Below are 20615 nucleotides of genomic sequence, written 5' to 3'. Positions count from 1 at the left end.
AAGGGCATCAAGGTTGATGTAGAGGCCCTCCATGATCGAATCCCCCTCCGGCAGAGTGCCAAAAAAGGTCCCAAGATGGGATCTCACGAGAATAGAGGCTTGTGGCGGCGGAAAAGTATTTTCGTGGATGCCTCTGATGGTTTGGGAATATTTGGGAATTTATAGTGCAAAGATTAGGGTTGGAAGACCTCCGAGGGGCCCACAAGCCCTCAGGGCATGCCTGGCAGGCTTGTGGCCTCCTCGGGAACCTTCTGGCCCCCTCTCCAAGCCTTCTGGTCCAAGAAAAATCATCGCGAAAGTTTTATTCCGTTTGGACTCCGTTTGATATTCCTTTTCTGTAAAACTCAAAAACTAGGAAAAAACAAAAACTGGCACTGGGCTCTAGGTTAATAGGTTAGTCCCAAAAATAATATAAAATAGCATATTAATGCATATAAAACATCCAAAATAGATGATATAATAGCATGGAACAATAAAAAATTACAGATACGTTGGAGACGTATCACTAGTTACGTTGTGACATTTGATAGCACACACGGTATTGCTCCGGTATCCGGGAGTTGCATGATCTCATGGTCGAAGGAATATGTATTTGACATTAGGAAAGCAGTAGCAATAAACTGAACAATCATATGCTAAGCTAACGAATGGGTCTTGTCCATCACATCATTCTCCTAATTATGTGATCCCCTTATCAAATGACAACTCACGTATGTGGTTAGGAAACCTTAACCATCTTTGATCAACGAGCTAGTCTAGTAGAGGCTCACTAGGGACACGGTATTTGTTTATGTATCCACACATGTATTTAAGTTTTCGATCAATACAATTCTAGCAGGAATAATAAACCTTTATCATGAATAAGGAAAAATAATAACAACCACTTTATTATTGCCTCTAGGGCATATTTCCAACACAGGGCATGGGAGACGGCGGTGCCTCGAGTCCCGCGAGCCAGTGCGTGCCCCATGTCCTAATCTACCTCGCCGGCGACCGAAGCAACACTTCGAGGGGTGTAGCCGACCGCCGGACATGGACAGGGCAGAGTCGGACGAGTTCTGCTTGGATTAAGTTTCAGGTTGCATGTAATTGTGTGGGTTTGAGGTTCTAATTGAGGTCTCCTGTTGTGGAAACTAAAATATGAGGTCTGACTGGTCACTGTCCGGACGCGTTCGCGGTCGTTTGAGGGTTTGGATTTGGTGTACCCGGCTGTAGATGCTCTCCGAGAAACTCTAGCAGATGCGCTATAACCTCGATGGCCCGCATAATTCCGGCTAACGACGTCCTGGACTAGGGGGTCCTAGCCCAGCCGGACTAATGTATGGGTCGGACCATCAGCCCATCAATGGAAGAGGACTCCGGAGGCCTTCTATGTGCGGCGACCGAAGACTTGGCGTGTACTCCAAGCATATCTGATTAGATTCGGCATGTAAATCCTTAGATGGCAACCGACCATGTGTAACCCTAGATACCCCTGGTGCCTATATAAACCAGAGGGTTTAGTCCGTAGAAGCCATCCATGCACCCATTCATACATTCATCATACCCCTAGGGTTTAGAACACAACTCACGATCTCGAGATAGATCAACTCTATACTTTGATACTTCAATAATATAAGCAAGAGCACGATGTAGGGTTTTACCTCCATAGAGAGGGCCCGAATCTGGGTAAACTTTGTGTGTGTTCTCTCTTGTTACCCATTGATCCGATCTAACAACTCGGCCCCCCCTACCCGAGATCTGCTTTGACACCGACACTGGCCGATATAACGTTTTTTCAATTTTTGTGGGCTGAACAGGTCCGCTCTATCTAGCCCAGCTCGCAAAGCCGCCCTTCGGCCACTATATCTACGGGACCGCCATCGATTTAGGGTTCCCGCCTCTCATTTCCTCCGCCGCAATCCACCTTCTCGACCGCCTCCCTTCGCATCTCTAGCGAGCAATTCCGCCAGCCGTAGTCTTTTTCCGACGACTAATGGTAGGTTCCGCACGTGGTGTGGTGGCCGTGCTGGTGGGGGGGGGGTCGCTATCGCGCAAGATCTCGTGCAACACCGCGGAGGCCAGCAGCTTCATCCCCTCCCCTCGTCGAGGTGTGGCGGTCCAAGCAAGCACGGGAGCATGGCCGCCTCTTCCGCAGCGGCGGCCGGTTCCCCTGGGCCAACTTCAACCGCCTCCACGAAGAGCTCTACCCGCACATCGTGCAGTGCCGGGAGGCGGATGAAGCGCTCCTCGCCACGGAGCGCGCCATGCAGGCCGAAGAAGAAGGGGCCGCCGACAAGCTCGCCGCGGCGAAGGAGGACCAAGCCTACGCCCACGCTTGGCGCAGGTCCGCGGAAGTGTCCTTCCTCGGCGTCAGCAACTGAGCTGGCATCCCTATCTATTCTATGTTAGATCTCAAGTTAATCTATGTTTTAGCTATGCATGAACTCCGGTGTGTAGTGATAAGCTTTGTAGCGGGAACTATATACTCCCTCCGTTTCAAAATACTTGACTTCCATTTGTCCAAAAATGCATGTCTAGATATATCTATATTTTGATAAATGGAAGGCATGTATTGTGAAACGGAGGGAGTATGATCTATGTTTTTAAATTTACGATACGCTTTAATGGATCTGTTCTGCTAGGACCTTCGAGTTTTCACAAAATCGTTTTAGGGCGGCCTGTAAAATGATTTTGCGATTTCTAGCCCCTTCTCCCCTCTCAACTTGAGGTGCTTTCTTCTGCCGTCGCCAACCCTTCCCTTGATTCCCATCACCACTAAATTGTCTTTTTCCCTTGTTCCCAGCACCATTGGACTTTGCAATTTTGAATTTTGAGATGCGGTATCATGTGTGTTCACATGATATATGGTGACTTGTCCAACCCTAACAGCTGCAAGGCCCCATTTTGCCAGCTCGGACGCTTCCAAAATCTCCAATCGCCGGCACCTTGCCAAGGAGTGACTGGGTCGAGTGCACCGCGGCGGGTGAGCGTGTCGGAGCCGACCCGGATCTTCTCTTCTCGCAAGGAGGAAGAGGCGGAGGGCGGAAGCTTCTAGAACCAGCCGGCCGCGATGGGAGACGCCGCCTCCGCCGCGCAGCCTCCGCCCGCGGCGTCGCCCGCCTTCTCCTACCTGGCCGTGTTCGGCAACTGCCCGCTCATCGCCGCCGTGCTGGCCTTCGCCATCGCCCAGTCCATCAAGGTCTTCACCACATGGTACGCCTATCTCTCGCGCGCCTCACCCGCCCTACCCTGCCATCCGGCGCCGGCTGCTGGATCTGAGCTCTCCGTCACGGGATCCGTGCGCGCGTGCGTAGGTACAAGGAGAACCGGTGGGACGCGAAGCAGCTGGTGGGGTCCGGGGGGATGCCGTCTTCGCACTCGGCCACCGTCACCGCGCTCGCAGTCGCCATCGGCCTACAGGAAGGGTTCAGCTGCTCGCTCTTCGCCACAGCTGCCATCTTTGCCTCTGTGGTTAGCGCTGTTTCTCTCTTGAGTCTTGATTGTTCTAGCTGTTAGAAATGTTGGATCTTTCGATGATGGGTCGTCGATCTGACGAGTAGTATCCTTTTCTGGTAAATAATTTGGTAAACCTACACATCATTTCGTTCATTTCTTGGATCACTTCAGTAGCTAAATTTTAGTCAAGACTGAAGTTTTAGTAGAAAACCTAAAGACGGCATATCTTGGTTCAGTTATTACTACTATAATAATAGAAAGTACAGTACACATGAGAAGAAATGCAAGCGCCTTAAACACCTGAAATCTATGATTACATAGAGGATAATATATGTGGTTGGGGGCATGGTGTGGTCATGGTGGTGATATTGTCTGACTTTATTTGCGAACTTGAGCAAACAAGTAGAAAGTAGGACAGTAGCAAGCATGAGAAAATCACCCCTACTTGTGCATAAGTAGTACTGAAAATCAATCGTGTGGAGGAGTTCATCACAAGGCACAGCCATACAAACAGATAGTCTCTCCGCCTACTCTCACGGCTGTATTTTTTTTAACTCCCCTACGTCTTGCATAGTGGTATCCCGACGAGCTCGCCATGTTGCTTATGATTCCATGTCATCTTCAGAAAATGCAGCACTCTGCGTTACATATGCGCTACTTTTTTTCAGCATCTTCGCTAAAGCCATCTTTCTGGCAATGCAAATTTGCAGGTGATGTATGATGCTTTTGGTGTTAGGCTACATGCAGGGAGGCAAGCAGAGGTACTATCTGAAACCTTCAAATATTTGTAACTAAAAGTAAAATAATTTATGGACGGAAAGGATTATGTCAAATAAATACTGGAAGCAACGAACAACTTTATGAATGCCAAGTGGTGGCCCATTGCTAAAACTACGGTCTCTTATTCAGCTAGAAAAGCACAAATCTAGCTGGAAGCCTAGAACAATCTAGGCTTTGTTGCATTGTTGACATGTTGTAACACTTTGTAGTCTCATTAGTAAGTACCGTATGTACTTCCTTGCTTGTTTTGTTGCTTATGTCCACTTAAATAGCTTATACAACAAACTATACTCGCTATTTGAATTAACATTTTACCACAGGAGGAGTAACATTATTTGAAGTAACAAATTAGGTGATCACCAACAAATTATGTCCACTTAAATAGCTCATGGAGTAACATTTTACCACAGAAGTCATTGGTGATCTGTGCCTTTAGTTAAATTTTGTGAACCTAAGAGGCCATGCTATTATTAAGTCCATATGCATAACCTGGGAAGCACCATAATTTTCAGTTGAGTATATTCACTATTTTTCTGCTCTTCTGGCGATGCTTCTATCCCAGTTATAACTTGTTTTAAATAAATTGTTAGGTCTTGAATCAAATTGTATACGAGCTACCATCAGAGCATCCACTTGCTGAAACAAGACCGTTGCGAGAGCTCATAGGACACACGCCTCCTCAGGTTTGATCTGTTGCTCCCTTATCAGCCATGCTAAGGAAGATGAATGCCTAATTCTTCATGAACTAACGCATGGTACTTGCACACAAGTGCATGAAGCGATTAGTCCCTATCCCATCATATTTGCTTCTTACCTGATGAAAGTGCACGAAACCATGGGACATACTCCCTCCGTCCCAGAATAAGTGTCCCAACTTTGTACTAGCTTTAGTACAAAATTGTACTAAGGTTAAGACACTTATTTTGGGACAGAGGGAGTATTCAACATTCTTGGTCTCACATATGTATTTATTGACTCTGAGGTATCTTATCAGGTTTTTGCTGGCGCGGTGCTTGGATTTGCAGTAGCCACATTTACGGGGATGATGGCTGGGCTTGGTAACAGTGGTTGATTCTCTTGACCGGTGGATGCACGGTCTCCATAGCTTCAGCATTACTTGCATTGAAGTGTTAGAATACATACAAATTGGGTTTATGGTTTCAGGAGGCCAGCTTGTTCTAGGTAATGCTTTTTGTATAGGTGTGTTTACTTTGCTGCAATTCAGCGTCTCGAGAAAGAGAGAAATTGCCCCATTCTTTTGTAACTAACTGGTAAATAACCATTTTGCTATATTCTGATGTTGTTGATGTGAAATTTGGTAGCTATAAAGCATACCATTTAACTATTTCTTGGTTGTTGTTTTTTTCTTCTGAATCAGTTGGTTCTAATTGAATAGAAGTACAAGACAATCGGAACCCTTTGGTACTCCAAAGTTTTTTGGTTTGGTACATGTTACAGTTCTCTTGGTTGAAACCAGAGGGGCGAAAATGTGTTCTTCAAAATTTCAAGTCTCAACGCAACTGTGTCAAACGCTTTGGTTATGTATTTCTTCAGTTAAGAACAGTGAAAATTTGAGCGCACTAGGTGTGCTTAAGTGCTGAGCAGAGGCCTGCCGCTTCGCCTTTGGGTAAGGGCTGGACCCCTAGGGTTTGTCAAAGGAGAGTGGGTGAGAGAAACAAAGGAGAGCAAATCAGACCGTGCGCATCGGGCTTTCTTCCCTGACCTCACCACCCATCTTCTTCCCTGACCTAGCGCCGTGGCTGGACTTTGAGCTCCCCTTCCTCGACCTCGCCGCCAGTCCTTCCCCTTCTCCTCGGTTCCCAGGCTCCTCCTCGTCTAGGCTGGAGCCTGGTGGCTTCTCTTCCCCGAGCTCGTCGCTGCCAGCTTTCTTGCCTTACATGCTCTGAAAATTGATTTTTGGGCGCCCTTGTTCCTGTCCTGTCCGTACGATATCCGTACAGAAAGGCATCGCTTAGAGGATGTTTGGTTACAGGGACTTATTGATGTAGGGGTTTAAAAAAGTTCCTTTAAGTCCCATCTAAACCAAACAGGAGGGACTTGTAGGGACTTAAAGTGGGCATTTGAGACTTATGAAATAAGACTCTCAATGAGGGACTTATAGTTGTAATATGGTCTTTTAGTCCATGTTAAGTCCCAGGAACCAAACATGTAGGGACTTTTTAGGGACTTGGGACTTATAAGTTGGGACTAAAAAAAGTCCAAGGACTTATGAACCAAACAGTACCTTAAGCTGTCATTGCACTAAGCAGAGGCACAACGCTTGCTCAGCGCCTAGGGCTTGGAAAAACACCTTGGTTAAGAATGAACTTTTGCTAGTGAGCGCTGGAAAACTGTTACTCCTACACAAACGACGCTGGACATTGATTGATTTATCTTTCCTTATCTAGTGGTTAACTGAGTAATTGCAAACTGTACGAATTTTGTGCAGCTTCGGATTTAGAGATGTGCTGCTTTGCACATTTCTAGACCAGACTAGCTACCACAAGCAGGTACTCCCTCTGTCTCATAATATAAGACTCTGTCTCAAAAATGCTCTTATATTATGGAACAAACGGAGTACTCAATTATGACAAGCCTAGAACTTCAGTAGACTTGGTCAAAGTCAAAGAAGATAGACTTAGAACCAACCTAGAACTTCAATTAATTTGGAATGGAGCATGCTTGCCAACAACACCAAAACAAACCACAAGCACAAGGCTTAAAGGACCCATCAGTCTTCATACGGATAAGAATCAGATATGTTTTCAATTTCATACATTACACCGCTAAATATGCACACAAAATATGTTCACCAGCCATCGCCTTTTGCACAGTGAGTCCCACAATTGTTCAAACAGAAGCACGCACCCAAAATTCTCTACCTCAAATGATGGCACAAGTACGTATATTTCAAAAATTTGTGTCCGCGTCTTGGCTTTTCCCTAATGTGACGCCACTACACAAGTGTGGAGTCTCTCACCGAAAGCTGCCCACCTCGTCCTAACATCCAAAGGTTTTCTAAGCCAGGATATAATTCCTCCAGTACTGTTTACCGGTAGTACGAAGCCGTGATGCACAGCAGAACAGAGGCAGCTGCCGTAACAATCAACTCCTGAAACAAATAATTACACACAATAATTTAGTACATCACAAGTGAGCATAAGATGATGTGATGCAGCCAAGGACCAAAAGTTAATCTAGCCAGCATGCATGTTCTTGACATGGAACGTTACCCTCCATGAACAAGTGTGCTCAACTCACAGATCACAATGGTTCTACAATATGGCTGATGCATCTACACACACTTCACATTTGATATGAAAAAAGCTAGTGCACACTGATGTTAACTATACCTGGTAGTAATAAACAATACGGGGAGTCTGCTGCCAAGATAACTCAACCAAGTTAAGAGCTATTGTATAACCCTGAAAAGAATAGCAGACAGAATAGTCAACCAAAATGCAAATAAAAAGTACAAGCGGTCATAGATAACATTGCAGCAGGAAAACCCAAGAAGAATCTAGCGGTAATGCATTGTGTAAGATAACACCACTGACCAGGGACGCAGCGAATACACATCCAAATATCAAACCCAAAGCGCGGAATACACGTTTTGCCATTCGTACCCCTCTTCCCTCAACCTCACCATACTCCTGCAGAAAGCACCAGAAAATGTGATTATGTTAAACTCCTGAATACATATAAAATCCACGCAGACAACAATGGCTCAACACTGTACAGTGATGTGCTAATTATAGGCTAGTAAGTGTCTAGGAAATGGTCTCACATTATATATTGGAGTTATTGGTGGTTCAGTAACCCTCAGCTTCTGAAGTATTCTGTAGAAGAAAGCAAAACACAAGAACTGCAAAGGCTTCCAGTCCGCATTACCGATGATAGCAATGCAAACAACCTGCAATATAACTGAAATAAACATCTTTTGCAAAATAAAGATACACTTCTAGTCAAGGAATAAATATCCATAAACATAATTTCATTTGCCCAAATAGATGCATTCGAACTTTGTGCACACAAGATGAGGAAAATACCAACACCTTAGTTTTTGATATGTTTGGCCTTAATAAATTGGCCAGGGAGACATACGAGCATTTAAACAAAGACTTCGTTGAAGAGATTCAGAGAGGCATTTCGTAGCATTCAATACTTAATAACGGCATTTTAATGGAAACATTACCCAAAGAACACAAAATGAGAAGTATTGAACACCAGACTTTTAGGCTAATACGACATCTACTTTTAACTAGGAGGATGGTGTAACTTCTTAACTGATAACAACACTAAATTAACATGCACGCAGAAATTTCAAATGCACGCTCAAGCATTACAACTTATAATAAGTATATTTAGAGTTGGTAACTTTAAATCAATCGAATTTGTTATAAGAATAATCATATCAACGTGATAGTCACAATAACTAGAAAGTAGACACTGAAAAGCATAAAAACATGATAGTGAATAGACCAGTAATAGCTAGGAATGTGTTAAGATCATACAATTGTTGCTGATATTGCCATATTTATGCGCACATCCTTTACTGCTGATTTGGAGGGTCTGCAAGATGCATAAATTTATCAATAGTATTAACTTCACATGCATGCTGCTGTTTAGTTCAAATTACAAGTGCCTGGTGCACATATCCTTGTTACAAAAAAGTTGTGCTGCCCATACAGAATAAGAGTATTGGTCCTTGGTATCAAATTAAACGCATAAACAAGGAGAAGGCTGAACTAAACAGGGCGATGCACGCTTGTGGGATAGGCCTGCTTATCATGCTGACTTGCTGAGTTAAAATTGTCCAGTAACATTTTCATGACGACATTCATGGATAATAAAGAGAATGAATTTGCCATTTTCATAACGTGCATCACAAAAATTAAGTGAACCCAGAAAAATAATGTCGATGGAACAAGGAAATAGAAATTCCTTATATTGAACTTGAGTTAAATGTACCTAGGTCCCCAAGGAACTATTGGTTGATTGTCAGCGTACTTGATATCCTTTGATACCTGACATTCAGAAAGTAAATGAGACAAGTAATGAAGAAAATCATATTAAGCGGAGAACATTAGTAGGAAAGGACTTAGATGATTTCAACCTACAAGTCTATCCATCTGTACATTTCCTAGGATATATACAATGCAGTTATAACCGCGCCGTACCTTTGACTGACAATGCCTTCTATAGGATATGTTTAGTTACTCCATTCTATCCTTCTACAAATAGGATATATATAAAAGCATCTACATATGTAACAAATGCAATGCAAATCTTGTAACTTGTGAGTATCCCAATTATGAAAAATCAGCATCCATGCATGCCATAACAGCCTACCTGAACCGATCCATATGTGACCCCCTTCTTCCTATACTGTAGCTGCTGCATCATCACAGTGTCATATGCTTTCTCGAGCTGAAATCCCAATAGCACCACCATTATTAGTGCACCACAACAAAACTAATAAGGAGTGCAAGCCAAAATCACACAATCAGTCAATCTTCAATACAGCGCGTAACCTTGGCCAAGAAGTCCTCATCTCCTGTCTCCTCCGCTTCCTTGCGCTTCCTCTTGTATGCTAGCTTCATGTTGTCAAAGCTATCGAGTGGGGTAATGCCCAGAATCTAACACCCAAACAGCACAAAATCAAAACACAGGTTCAGTAGGTGCACAGCATTAGATAGAAATCTGGTCATGTAGCCCATTTCAGCGTCTACCTCATAAGAGCTCTCATCGTCACTGAAGTCAGGGGCTCCTGCCGCCGCCGCCGCATTCACGACCACCCCACATCTCCTCGGGGACGCCGACGCCAAGAGCCTTCAGTTCCCGGCAAGAATTAAAAGGATTTATCGCGTCCAGCCATTAAAATCCTCAAAAAAGTACCGAGAAAAAGGCGAGGTGGTACGGAATTACCGCAGAGACCGAGGGATGGCGGGCTGGCCGGCGCGACGGGGGAGCGGGAAGAAGGCGCGGCGCGATAGGGGAGAGACGAGCGCCGGGGCGAACACGGCCGGTGCGGCAGCGGTCGCCGTCGCGGCCGCCATTGGGAATGGCTGGTTTCGGTGCGTAGGGTTTCAGAGCCTGTGCGCGACGCGACGGCGAGGGGACGGCGAAGCAGCCGGCGAGTCCTATCTGTGTGGGTCGTTGCGGAAGGTGGGGTTGGGGCGCCGCGGTTGGGCCTTTGCGGGCTCTTCCCTAGCCCCCGAACGAGCCGGGATGGATTACTGGGCTTTGACGGTCCACGTTTCTCACTATGGCGGTAACCACCGTGGGCTCCCGGCTTCCGAGTCGGACCCATTGACGGTTGCGGGTTAGCCGCCACGCATAATAACTGGCACCGCGAAGAAAAAGAAAAAAAATCCTCCAAATTCGTTTGGGTGCGTTCCTCTCTTTCCTCGTCGTCTCTCGTTATCTCGCCGCCGTTCGTCGCCGCCGGCGCAGACTAGGAGAGGCAGGCGCCATGGCGACCGCTTCAGGTGAGTCGATCTTCTCGAAACTCTAACCCTATCTCGGTTCTCGCCGGTGCGGATTTCGCATCGTGAACCGCGCGGACTCTCTCCGATTTTAGATCCGGGGGCATATTCTGCGGCATAATTGGTTCGAGGGGAAATAGGGTTTCGCTGGGAGCCGCGCGGGCTTTTCGTTGCCTAATTTCTAATCGGGGTGTCGAATTACCGTCGACAGTTATCTTAACGGTGTGATTTTTGCGTTTATGGCAGTATCGTTCAAGTCTCGTGAGGACCACCGGAAGCAGCTCGAGCTTGAGGAGGCGCGTAAGGCGGGGCTCGCCCCTGCCGAAGTCGACGAGGATGGAAACGAGATTAACCCTCACATCCCGCAGTATATGTCCTCGGCCCCATGGTATCTCAACGCCGAGAAGCCGGTAAGTTGTTCTGTGCCCTATTAAAATTCTAGTTTTTGCGGTGGGGGATGATTTGGTTAGTGGATCCCTGACTTGTTGTTTGGATGGGTTTCAGAGTTTGAAGCATCAGCGGAAATGGAAGTCGGATCCGAATTACACAAAAGCGTGGTACGATAGGGGTGCCAGGCTTTTCCAGGCCAACAAATACAGAAAAGGCGCTTGCGAGAAGTAAGTGCGGTGTTCATCTCATGCTGCTAGTTTTCGTCCAGCAGTGATGCTCATTGTTATGTGGATTTTCTTGTTAGTACTTACCGTGACTTCGTAACGAAGTCCCTAAAGTAGCTAGCATGGATGTTCTTTGGACTCTGTAGTGAAGCATTTCTTACGGATAATGTCTCTTGATATTTCAGCTGTGGAGCCATGACTCACAATAAGAAGGAATGCATGGACCGACCTCGGAATGTTGGAGCTAAATATACTAATATGAATATAGCACCGGATGAGAAAGTTGAGTCGTTTGAGCTTGATTATGATGGCAAGCGTGACCGTTGGAATGGTTATGACACATCAACCTACACTCGTGTTATCCAAGATTATGAAGCTAGAGAAGAGGCCAGGAAAAAGTTCCTGAAAGAACAACAGCTCAAGAAGCTCGAGGAGAAGGACGGTGAGCAGGATGGTGAGAATGTGGGCAGTGAAGAGGATGAAGAAGATGGCCTGAAGATAGATGAGGCTAAAGTTGATGAGAGCGCTCAAATGGATTTTGCTAAGGTAGAGAAGCGTGTGCGCACAACAGGCGGTGGAAGCACCGGAACTGTGAGGTATGTCCTTGTTGGATACAAATGTTGTCCCTTTTAAAATTCTAGATTATACTAGATCATGTGAACCTCAGTTGTATGAGAATCGGTTCTAATGCATATGTTTATTATTGATCTTCACAGGAATCTGCGTATTAGAGAAGACACTGCAAAGTATCTTCTGAATCTTGATGTGAACTCTGCATATTATGATCCAAAAACCCGCTCCATGCGTGAGGATCCTTTGCCAGATGCAGATCCCAATGATAAATTCTATGTGGTAAGTTATAGAGAAGATACAAGTTAAATTCCTTACACTGTTCAAAGTTCTGTCAAATCTCCTCCTGGCTATGCTATCAGCTTCAGTATTCTGATATATTATTATGATGCAGGGTGATAACCAAAATAGACTTAGTGGACAAGCTCTGGAGTTCAAGCAACTCAATGTCCATGCATGGGAGGCTTTTGACAAGGGGCAGGATTTCCATATGCAAGCAGCCCCATCTCAAGCTGAACTACTGTACAAGAGTTTCAAAATCAAGAAGGAGAAGTTGAAATCTGAAAGCAAGGACAAAATTATGGAGAAGTATGGGAATGCTGCATCTGACGAACCAATCCCTCGTGAGCTTCTTCTTGGGCAAAGTGAGAAAGAGATTGAGTATGACCGGACTGGTCGCATAATCAAGGGACAGGTTGGTACATAATACCGAGTGCTGCCCATTAATAATTATAATCATTTGCTATTCTTCTGTTGCTATGATGCGAGGTTGTGGTTTGATTATAATGTTTTGAAGATTCACATCAATTATATGGTGTGAACAATCTTCTGTGTGACTGTTTTCTTAACCTCACACCATATTACAGCACCCTATGGTTTCACTATAGATGATTTTATATGCACTGTTACAATCCTAGACCTGAGAAGGCCAGCTAACTGCAGCGGGTTGCATGAAGAGATGATGATCATCTTGAGGTTTGTTATATGCAGTCGTAAGCGATGGGTGTCATTGGATACCAAAAATAACCATATAAAACTTCTCAAAATAAGATAAATACTGTAATTGCTGACCAATTAACTTGGAATGTAGGTTTTCTAGGGCTTTTATTTGAGTTGTGATTACCGTATAGTATTGGCTATTGCTTTGCCATTTAAAATAAATTTAGATTTGAATTTTCTTTTACTTGATGCCAGCTATTTTGTTTCGACAGTTAAGATTGGATACTATCATTCTAGTTCAACTGTTCACACTTTCTCTGTTATTCTACAGGATGTAGCTCTTCCTAAGAGCAAATATGAAGAGGATGTCCTAATTAATAACCACACAACAGTGTGGGGTTCATGGTGGAAAGATCATCAATGGGGCTATAAGTGCTGCAAGCAGACTATTAAAAATAGTTACTGCACAGGCCTTGCTGGAATTGAGGCTGCTGAAGCATCAGCTGATTTGATGAGGGAAAATATGGCCCGCAAGGAGGCTGCCGAAGGTGTGTTGTTGAGAAATTATTTTGGCTTATATTTGTGCATGCGGGAGCTACATGCACCGGGCTGCTCTTTTTATATTTGCGCATGCCAGATAATGTTACACTGTAAAGTGGATAATGGTGAAATCATATCTTTAGCATAGTGTCATAGGATAAAACTGTTGCTGTTGAAAAAAACACCAAATTGTATTAATTAACTATTAGGTCATGCTATAGTCAACTACACAGCGATCTGTTCTGCTATAGAAGGTGGTTCTCTTATTTATTTATCTGAAACTTGTCTAGTTAAGAAAGTAGTCCCAGATTTCAGTTTATTCATGTTAGCTTAGTTTAGATAGTGTTAAATCAACTGAGGCGTTACTCTACGGTGGTCATGAACAGCTCAAGTTAACTTGGAATTTCTTGGTGCAGAGGAACCTGTACGACAAGAAGAAAAGAAACTAGCCACTTGGGGAACAGATATTCCTCAGGATCTTGTCCTGGACCAGAAGTTGCTCGAGGAATCCTTAAAGAAGGTTAGCATCTCTTGTTCATCCACCTTTGCATATTTCTTCTTTTTTGATTCATTGTTGCTGGTGCTGAAGTTAGGCTACTTTTTTCTGTAGGAGGCAAAGAGGAAGAAGGAAGAGATGGACGAAAGAAAGAGGAAGTACAATGTGAAGTGGAACGACGAGGTCACCGCGGAAGACATGGAGGCCTACCGTATGACGAGAGTCCGCCACGACGATCCTATGAAGGATTTTCTCAATTAGGCGTTCATGTCCCCTGGTTGCTTGGCAGCTGTTGTGTAATGCAGGTGTAAGCTGGCTACGCCTGAACTCCTGGTCTGCCCATCCTTTGCCGGATTGTCGTGTCTGTATTCTCTGCGATCTCTAGGAAGACGGGATGGCATGCCAGTTCGTGAGTTGCTGATGTTGTGAAGTACAGATATGACGCGTGATGTCCAAAAGCAGAATGAAGTTTGTTCTCATATGTTCTTTGTAACCTCTTGGTAACCATGGCATACGCCCACTTATATGGATATTTGTACCGTTCATGAGTAATAAGTTATTGTTGCTAGCTCTGACCCATTAGTCACATGCTTTATTTTCTGCGAGAGAAATGATCGGCGACATCAACTCAAGTCTCGTGGATCTTCAATATGTAAACATCAAATTTCTGGTGCTCTTAGCTTCTACTCCCTCAATTCCTAAATATAAGTCTTTTTAGAGATTCCAATATGAAACGGATGTATATAGACGTATTTCCTCCGTTCCGAATTAATTGTCGCACGTATGGATGTATCTAGATGTATTTTAGTTCTAGATACATCCATTTCAGCGACGAGTAATTTGGGACGGAGGGAGTAGTTTAGAGTGTAGATTCATTCATTTTACTCCGTATGTAGTTTATATTGGAATCTCTAGAAAAGCTCCATATGTAGTTTGTAGTTCATATTGAAATCTCTATAAAGATTTATATTTACGAAGAGTAGACTAGAAGCAACTGTATGTTGCAAACACAAGTAGGATGAATACATGATAATGCTCTGATATACGAAGGTATACAATTTTTTTTTGTTATCATCTTTTCATCTTTTAATGAATACCCAACAGTACATGTACTTCCATGCGATGATCAACGAATGCTACCATCCTATATACAAGTCGAAAACCAAGCTCTACAATCCTATACACAAGGCGAAATCCAAGCTCCCAATCGAAACATTTTCCAACTTTCTTCAAGCGGCAAACCAAACCAAGCTATAGCTAATCTACGCATCCTCATGGCTAATTAAGTACATCCATGAGAAGACGAGTTATTATTACTAGTACGATGGAGGTCATAGGCCTCTTGCAAGCATGGCCTGGAGTTCCTCGGCCGACCTCTGGCTCTGCAGCCTCATCTCCTCCCTGAACTTCCTGATGAACATCTCCGCCCTCACGTCCACCTCCCCCATCCCAACGCCTCCTCTGCCCGGGCTCAGCAAGAAGCCCCTCACGCCGAGGCTCTTGGCGGCCGCAGCCGCCGCACATGCTTTGTTGCCACCGGTAGCAGCGGCGACGCCATGCACGCGTGCCTTGTTCACCCCGCCGGCTGGCCGTGCGAGTTTGCTGGTGCTGGGCTGCGGCCGCTGCTCCTCGTGCACGACGCTGAGGCCCTTGGGCTGGCTGTAGAGCTCGTCGACATAGACCGGCGCGAAGCTCATGTGGTCCCCGCGCTGCACAGACAGCAGGGGCGGCGCCGGCGCGCGCCGACGGTGGCCGCCCAGCCGCCCCGTCGCCGACCACCGGACGCGTAAGACGGTGCGGCGGAGCTTGGTGTGCGCCGCGGCGGCGAGGCCCGCGCACTTGCGCCACCACCGCCACGGCTGCCTGCTGCCGCTTATCCTCAACGACGACGACGAGGTGCGCACGGGCACGGCGAAGCAGGACATGGCTAATCCAGGCAGCTGGCTAGCTGGCTAACTACTGTGGAAGTGATCTACGGGATTGAGAGACGAGATCAGGAGACTAGATTGTGTGTGTGTGTGTGTGTGTGTGTGTGTGTGTGTGAGTGTGAGCGTGTGCAGGGGACGGCCTGGGAAGGCATGATCGGCTCTTTGTAGCGTGGGCTGGCTGTGGCCTGTGGCTGGCGTGAGGGGTAAAGGCCGCGTCGGATAGCTTTCGGCGGTTGGGGCGGGTAAGACTCACGCTATGTGGTTGACTCCACCACCTTTCGCTCGCTTTTGTTGGGTTTGGCTCTGGGGGTTGGCAGGCAACTTGGCATGGCATGGCATGGCCTCGCGTTCCCTTGCTTGCGTCCTCACTGATTCTCCTTTTTTCCTTAGCGGAGGGGGGTTGCGATGCGATGCCATTGTATGCCTGCCAGGAACTAGATCCCACGGTGGCCCTGCGAGGGAACGATACATCATTGTCGTTTCTATATTCATAAATACATGTTGTTATTCTTAAAATTTATGTATTGTTGAACGATTGATTTGTCAGAGGCCGTCCACACCTGAGTCGGCAAAGATTTCGGAATGTCTAAGTCGATGGTGCATGTATTGTTGGCTTGTTGCTAGCCGTCCACAACGCGAATCTTCTTATCAAGGAGACATGGACCGCTCAGACCTGCACATATCTCTGGTGAATTGAACTTGGCAAAATCTGATTGGTTATTGTCATGAAAAGCAGCCTTGGGACGAGTCGGTTCCGCTCCAAAATTATCCTTTTGAGAATTTAGTAACGCTATATATTTCATTTACTTGCCTGATGCCAATAGTTTTCACGAGTAAGGAATTGAACAGCTAGCTAGCGTGGCATCGCCAGGTAGCAATCCTGTGTGGATCTGTGCTAGCTGTCTATGTACATGTGGACAGCAGAGAGTACCAGAGGCTAAGGCAAGTGCAACACACTCAAAGCGTTAGAGCAAGCAAGCAAAGAGCGGCCACCGGCCTCCTGTGGGAACAGAATCCGTAAATTCCTCCCGAGTTCAGTTTCTTCTACGCTTGCAGCAGATTAATTTTAGTTGCGCGGGTTAGCAATAAATTATTCTGGCGTGGTCAGTAGTACGAGGTTACCTCGGAGGCTGAGGACTAAGGTTGTTAAAGGTGAGGACACTGTAGCTCGTTAGCTCAGGAGCTTGCTCAGTTTGCTAGCACGGGTGGGGATTCTTCAGTTGAAAAGCTTGACACACTGCGCTGTAATTTGGAACAACTCCTTTTCTCATGTTGATCGAAGAGCGCTCTTGCCCAGAAAAGAAGAAGAGAAGAGAATCTCGCGTGGTCAGGGAGGAAGCTTCTCTTCATTTCCTTGGGAACAAATCCCTCTCCTCGACTCGTCCCAACTTGCAGCAAAAGTGGATTCCTTCTTGCTGGTTGGTTGCTTGAAAGCTAAGAGAATGTTCGAGGAATAGGCCGTCGCTTTACTCGCTTCCAACAAATCAGCAAGAGATGGTAGCTTAGGTAATTAATCCTCTAACTCTAAACATTGTGGCAATATGAGGATTGCTTGCCAAAGAAAATTGTTCTTGTATCAACGGGAGTGTGAATTGTGGGCCTGAGTTTCTACTTTGATTCACGCAAACGAATCCTAGGCATAAAATCTACAAGCACATACCATATCTCTAGGATCGGCGTCACAAAAATATTCTTAATTAATCACTTGGATTCACACACTTGCTCCGCGGGCGACCGAGGGGCTCCAACCCTACCCATCGGGTCACCGCTCCTTCCTCTCCCTCCCCTTCGCCGTCGCCGGTGGTCGACGCCGGGCATAGCCTGTACGCGTGCGACGGCGGCGACGGAGGCACTCCTCCCTCTCGCGGGTCATAGGGTGACGCGGGGCGCCCTGGCTCGAGGGTGTGACCCCGATCTAGACTGCGGTGGCGCCGATCTGTTCATGACGGCCCAGATCTGAACGACGGCGGTGTGGCGGCCGGCGTCCTAATGGCGGCTGTGGTGGCAGTGTTGGCGACGGCAAGGACTGTGGCGTGGCGGCGTCGGAGGCGGCGCAGGCTGCGAGCACGGTGGCCTGCCCTGTTTGGGCGGCGGCGGCGCGCCAACCTTTGATCGGCGGCGGCGGCGTGGAGGGCCTGGTGGTCATGTCGGCGGCACCTTCGGTTAGATCTGTTCTGACCGGTGCAGCCGGCGGTGGTGGTCATCCCTTCCGTCAGAGGTGGCGGGCATGCGGCTGGATGGTCGGATCTCGAGATTCGTCATCTAGTCCCGGCTACGAGTCGGGGAGACATAGTTGCCGGTGAAAACCGAGCCGTAGGCGGGCGATGGCGGCGTTTTGCGCCGTTAGTTGATGAAGGCATCGTCGTGCAATTGTTGTCGACCCACTCGTGCTGATTCGGGGAAAACCCTAGGGTCTGGTCTTCCAGATCGGACGATGGCGGTACTACGGTGCCGTTTCTCTTTTCGGAGCATCGTTTGTGGAGCAGCGCTGGAAGACGGAGGTAGGAGGTGGAGCGGTTTTGTCTTGCATGGAGCTTCGGTGGAGCTGTCAAGTCATGCCTGACCGACAGGCGCTACGCTGAGTCATGTCTGGTTGGCAGGTGCTACGCACGACGGATCTTCCAGAGTCTTCACGTCTGGACGGACGAGCACAGGGCGGTGGCGCCGTTGAGCGTAGTGGTGGCGTCGACGGATGTCTGGAATGGCAAGGATGATGCGGATCTCTCTCCTGAAGATGGGTCAGTGGTCTGATGATGATGACGGCTTCTAAAACGTATGTATGTGGTGTGTGCTTTAGGTAGGCTGCACCGGCTGTTGGTCCCGATATGTTATGTGTAACGATCGGCGACGACACCGGTTTTAGATATGGGGAGTGAGAGCACTCCACATTATCGAGTTTGTAGGTGTGAGTGGTGGCTTCGGGTGAATTGATGTATGTTCTTGTCAGACCTTTGTGGAATAATTAATAAAGATGGTTACATTGCATAGATTGATGTAGAGTGAAAGTGCAATCATGCCCTTAATCATTTTTTTGATATTGTTGACGACATACATATAGGGAACTAATCATTTCGGTCAAGTACATCTCAGGTTTTGTTCCCAAAAGATTTTAGTGTGGTTCATAACTGTCATGTTCAAGATACTCAAAGGAAGGAGAAACAAGACACAAAGCTATAGATCTTTCTCAGTTTTTCCTTTTCTTTGAGTATAGGGATCCCGCACTATTAAGAGGAGATCACTGGTTCTCGCAAAAGACTTGCTCAAAATCTAGGAAAAATCTCTTAGGAGGTGTTCTTATCTTAGCTATGTTATTTGGCCTCTGCTGTGTCCGGACGACCGAAGGTCTCCGGACGACCGGTGCTTCCCAGTTGTCCGGCTGTCCAGTGTTCTCCGGATGTCCGGTGGCATGCCACAGAATAGAAATTCACGGATTTCTGGTCCTTCCAAACGACCGGCTTCCGGACGTCCGTGGGTGACCGGTCATCCGGTGCCACTTCACAGAGCCGAAATTAACGGAAGTCCGTCCTCTCCAGACAACCGTGCACTGGACGGCCGATGTTCTCAGACGTCCGCTCCTTGTGCTCCTTTCCTCTCTATTTCTATGCTAGACCACTGCTTCTTCTGATTGCCGGACGGTCGACGCCTGTCAGACATCCGGTCCAACTTTTCTGTCTGGACGTCCGGTACATGTCGGACGTCCGGCATCTGTGCAACATAAGTGACCTCCAACGGGCACTTTTGCACTATGACTATAAATATCCTTCTTCCATCTCGTGTGGGGGTTGTCCAACACAGTGCAAAGATTCCAAGAACACCTTTCTCTCTCACTCTCTCTTTCTTTCACCAAATCCTAGATCCCAAGAGCATTTGTGAGGATTCTTGAGTGTTGTTCCAATCAAAAGATAGATCGCCCCTCTCTCCTCCTCTCAACCAAAGGAATTCATGATTTGAGCAAGTTTTGAGCGGTTCCCTTGATCTTGTTACTCTTGGAGGTTGGAGACTCCTAGGCGGTAGGAGTTCTTTGGTGAGGAATCAAATCATTGTGATTACCCTCAAAATTTTTGTGAGGGTTTAGAGACCACCCCAAGGTCTACCACTAGTGGTTGAGAATCGCCTTCGTGGTGATATCTCAAAGAGAGAATAGGGTGAGCCTTCGTGGCGTTGGTGTGCCCTCGTGGTAACACCCACCTCTCCAAACGGTGATGTAGCTTCCCTCCAAGGAAGTGAACATCAGCATACATCCTCGTCTCTCGGAGTTGCGGTTATCCCTAACCCTAGCTCCCTACTTGTGGTTATTTGTCTCCAAGTATTTACTGGATTATATTGTGCTTGCTCTCATATACTTGTTGATCTTGTGTACATTGCTTAGCTCATGTTTCATCTTTGCAATTGTTAGGCTTACCTCCATATTCCGCATCATTGCCTAAAATTGCTAAGTGATAATTAAAATTTGTAGTTGTACCTATCCACTCCCTCTAGGTCCATCTTGATCCTTTCAATTGGTATCAGAGCCTCGTGCTCTATTCTTGTGGCTTAACCGCCCTAGAGAGAGATGAACCCCGATGGGACTCCCCGTGTTGCAGATCCGAAGGAGAAGGGCACGACTTCTTCGGAAGCCAAGTACTTCACATCTGAGGATCTGGAACGGGCCCTTGCTAAGCAAAAGGAGGAGCATGATGCTTCTCTTGAGGCCTTAGTCCAAATGAGGTTAGCCACATTAACCACGATGCTCGCACCACTTTCGGGTGGTGCGGCCTCAAGGCCAACTGTGCCTACTCCTTCACTTGGCCAACAACCTCCTAGCAATGATCACTCTAGTGTT

At 46.6% G+C, this 20615-nt stretch overlaps 4 protein-coding genes across 4 annotated transcripts; 2 read left to right on the top strand and 2 right to left on the bottom strand.

Annotated features, from left to right (window-relative positions):
- The first annotated feature begins 2873 nt into the window (after positions 1-2873).
- LOC109733096 (uncharacterized) lies at positions 2874-5563 on the top strand. Its single transcript, XM_020292321.3, has 5 exons — positions 2874-3195; positions 3297-3453; positions 4149-4199; positions 4809-4901; positions 5213-5563. Exons 1-5 carry the CDS (start codon positions 3053-3055, stop codon positions 5288-5290), a joined length of 522 nt encoding a protein of 173 aa, XP_020147910.1. The 5' UTR covers positions 2874-3052; the 3' UTR covers positions 5291-5563.
- Positions 5564-6937: 1374 nt separating this feature from the next.
- LOC109733000 (protein CHLOROPLAST J-LIKE DOMAIN 1, chloroplastic) lies at positions 6938-10439 on the bottom strand. Its single transcript, XM_020292234.3, has 10 exons — positions 10147-10439; positions 9951-10050; positions 9753-9857; positions 9571-9648; positions 9190-9245; positions 8733-8790; positions 8006-8131; positions 7776-7871; positions 7572-7643; positions 6938-7330 (listed from the first exon to the last, which is right to left on the bottom strand). Exons 1-10 carry the CDS (start codon positions 10275-10277, stop codon positions 7268-7270), a joined length of 885 nt encoding a protein of 294 aa, XP_020147823.1. The 5' UTR covers positions 10278-10439; the 3' UTR covers positions 6938-7267.
- LOC109732912 (pre-mRNA-splicing factor SLU7) lies at positions 10388-14437 on the top strand. The gene is made up of 9 exons (XM_020292149.3): positions 10388-10709; positions 10953-11116; positions 11211-11323; positions 11506-11916; positions 12037-12172; positions 12285-12584; positions 13161-13377; positions 13786-13889; positions 13980-14437. The coding sequence occupies exons 1-9, from the start codon at positions 10694-10696 to the stop codon at positions 14124-14126; spliced, it is 1608 nt and encodes a 535-aa protein (XP_020147738.1). The 5' UTR covers positions 10388-10693; the 3' UTR covers positions 14127-14437.
- Positions 14438-14908: 471 nt separating this feature from the next.
- LOC109732823 (uncharacterized) lies at positions 14909-16152 on the bottom strand. The gene has a single exon (XM_020292055.4). It carries the CDS (start codon positions 15788-15790, stop codon positions 15197-15199), a length of 594 nt encoding a protein of 197 aa, XP_020147644.1. The 5' UTR covers positions 15791-16152; the 3' UTR covers positions 14909-15196.
- Positions 16153-20615: the final 4463 nt, after the last annotated feature.

The sequence above is a fragment of the Aegilops tauschii genome, chromosome 7 (assembly GCF_002575655.3).
Source record: "Aegilops tauschii subsp. strangulata cultivar AL8/78 chromosome 7, Aet v6.0, whole genome shotgun sequence".
Classification (NCBI taxonomy): Eukaryota; Viridiplantae; Streptophyta; class Magnoliopsida; order Poales; family Poaceae; genus Aegilops; species Aegilops tauschii.
This window is presented reverse-complemented; position numbering and strand designations above follow the sequence as displayed.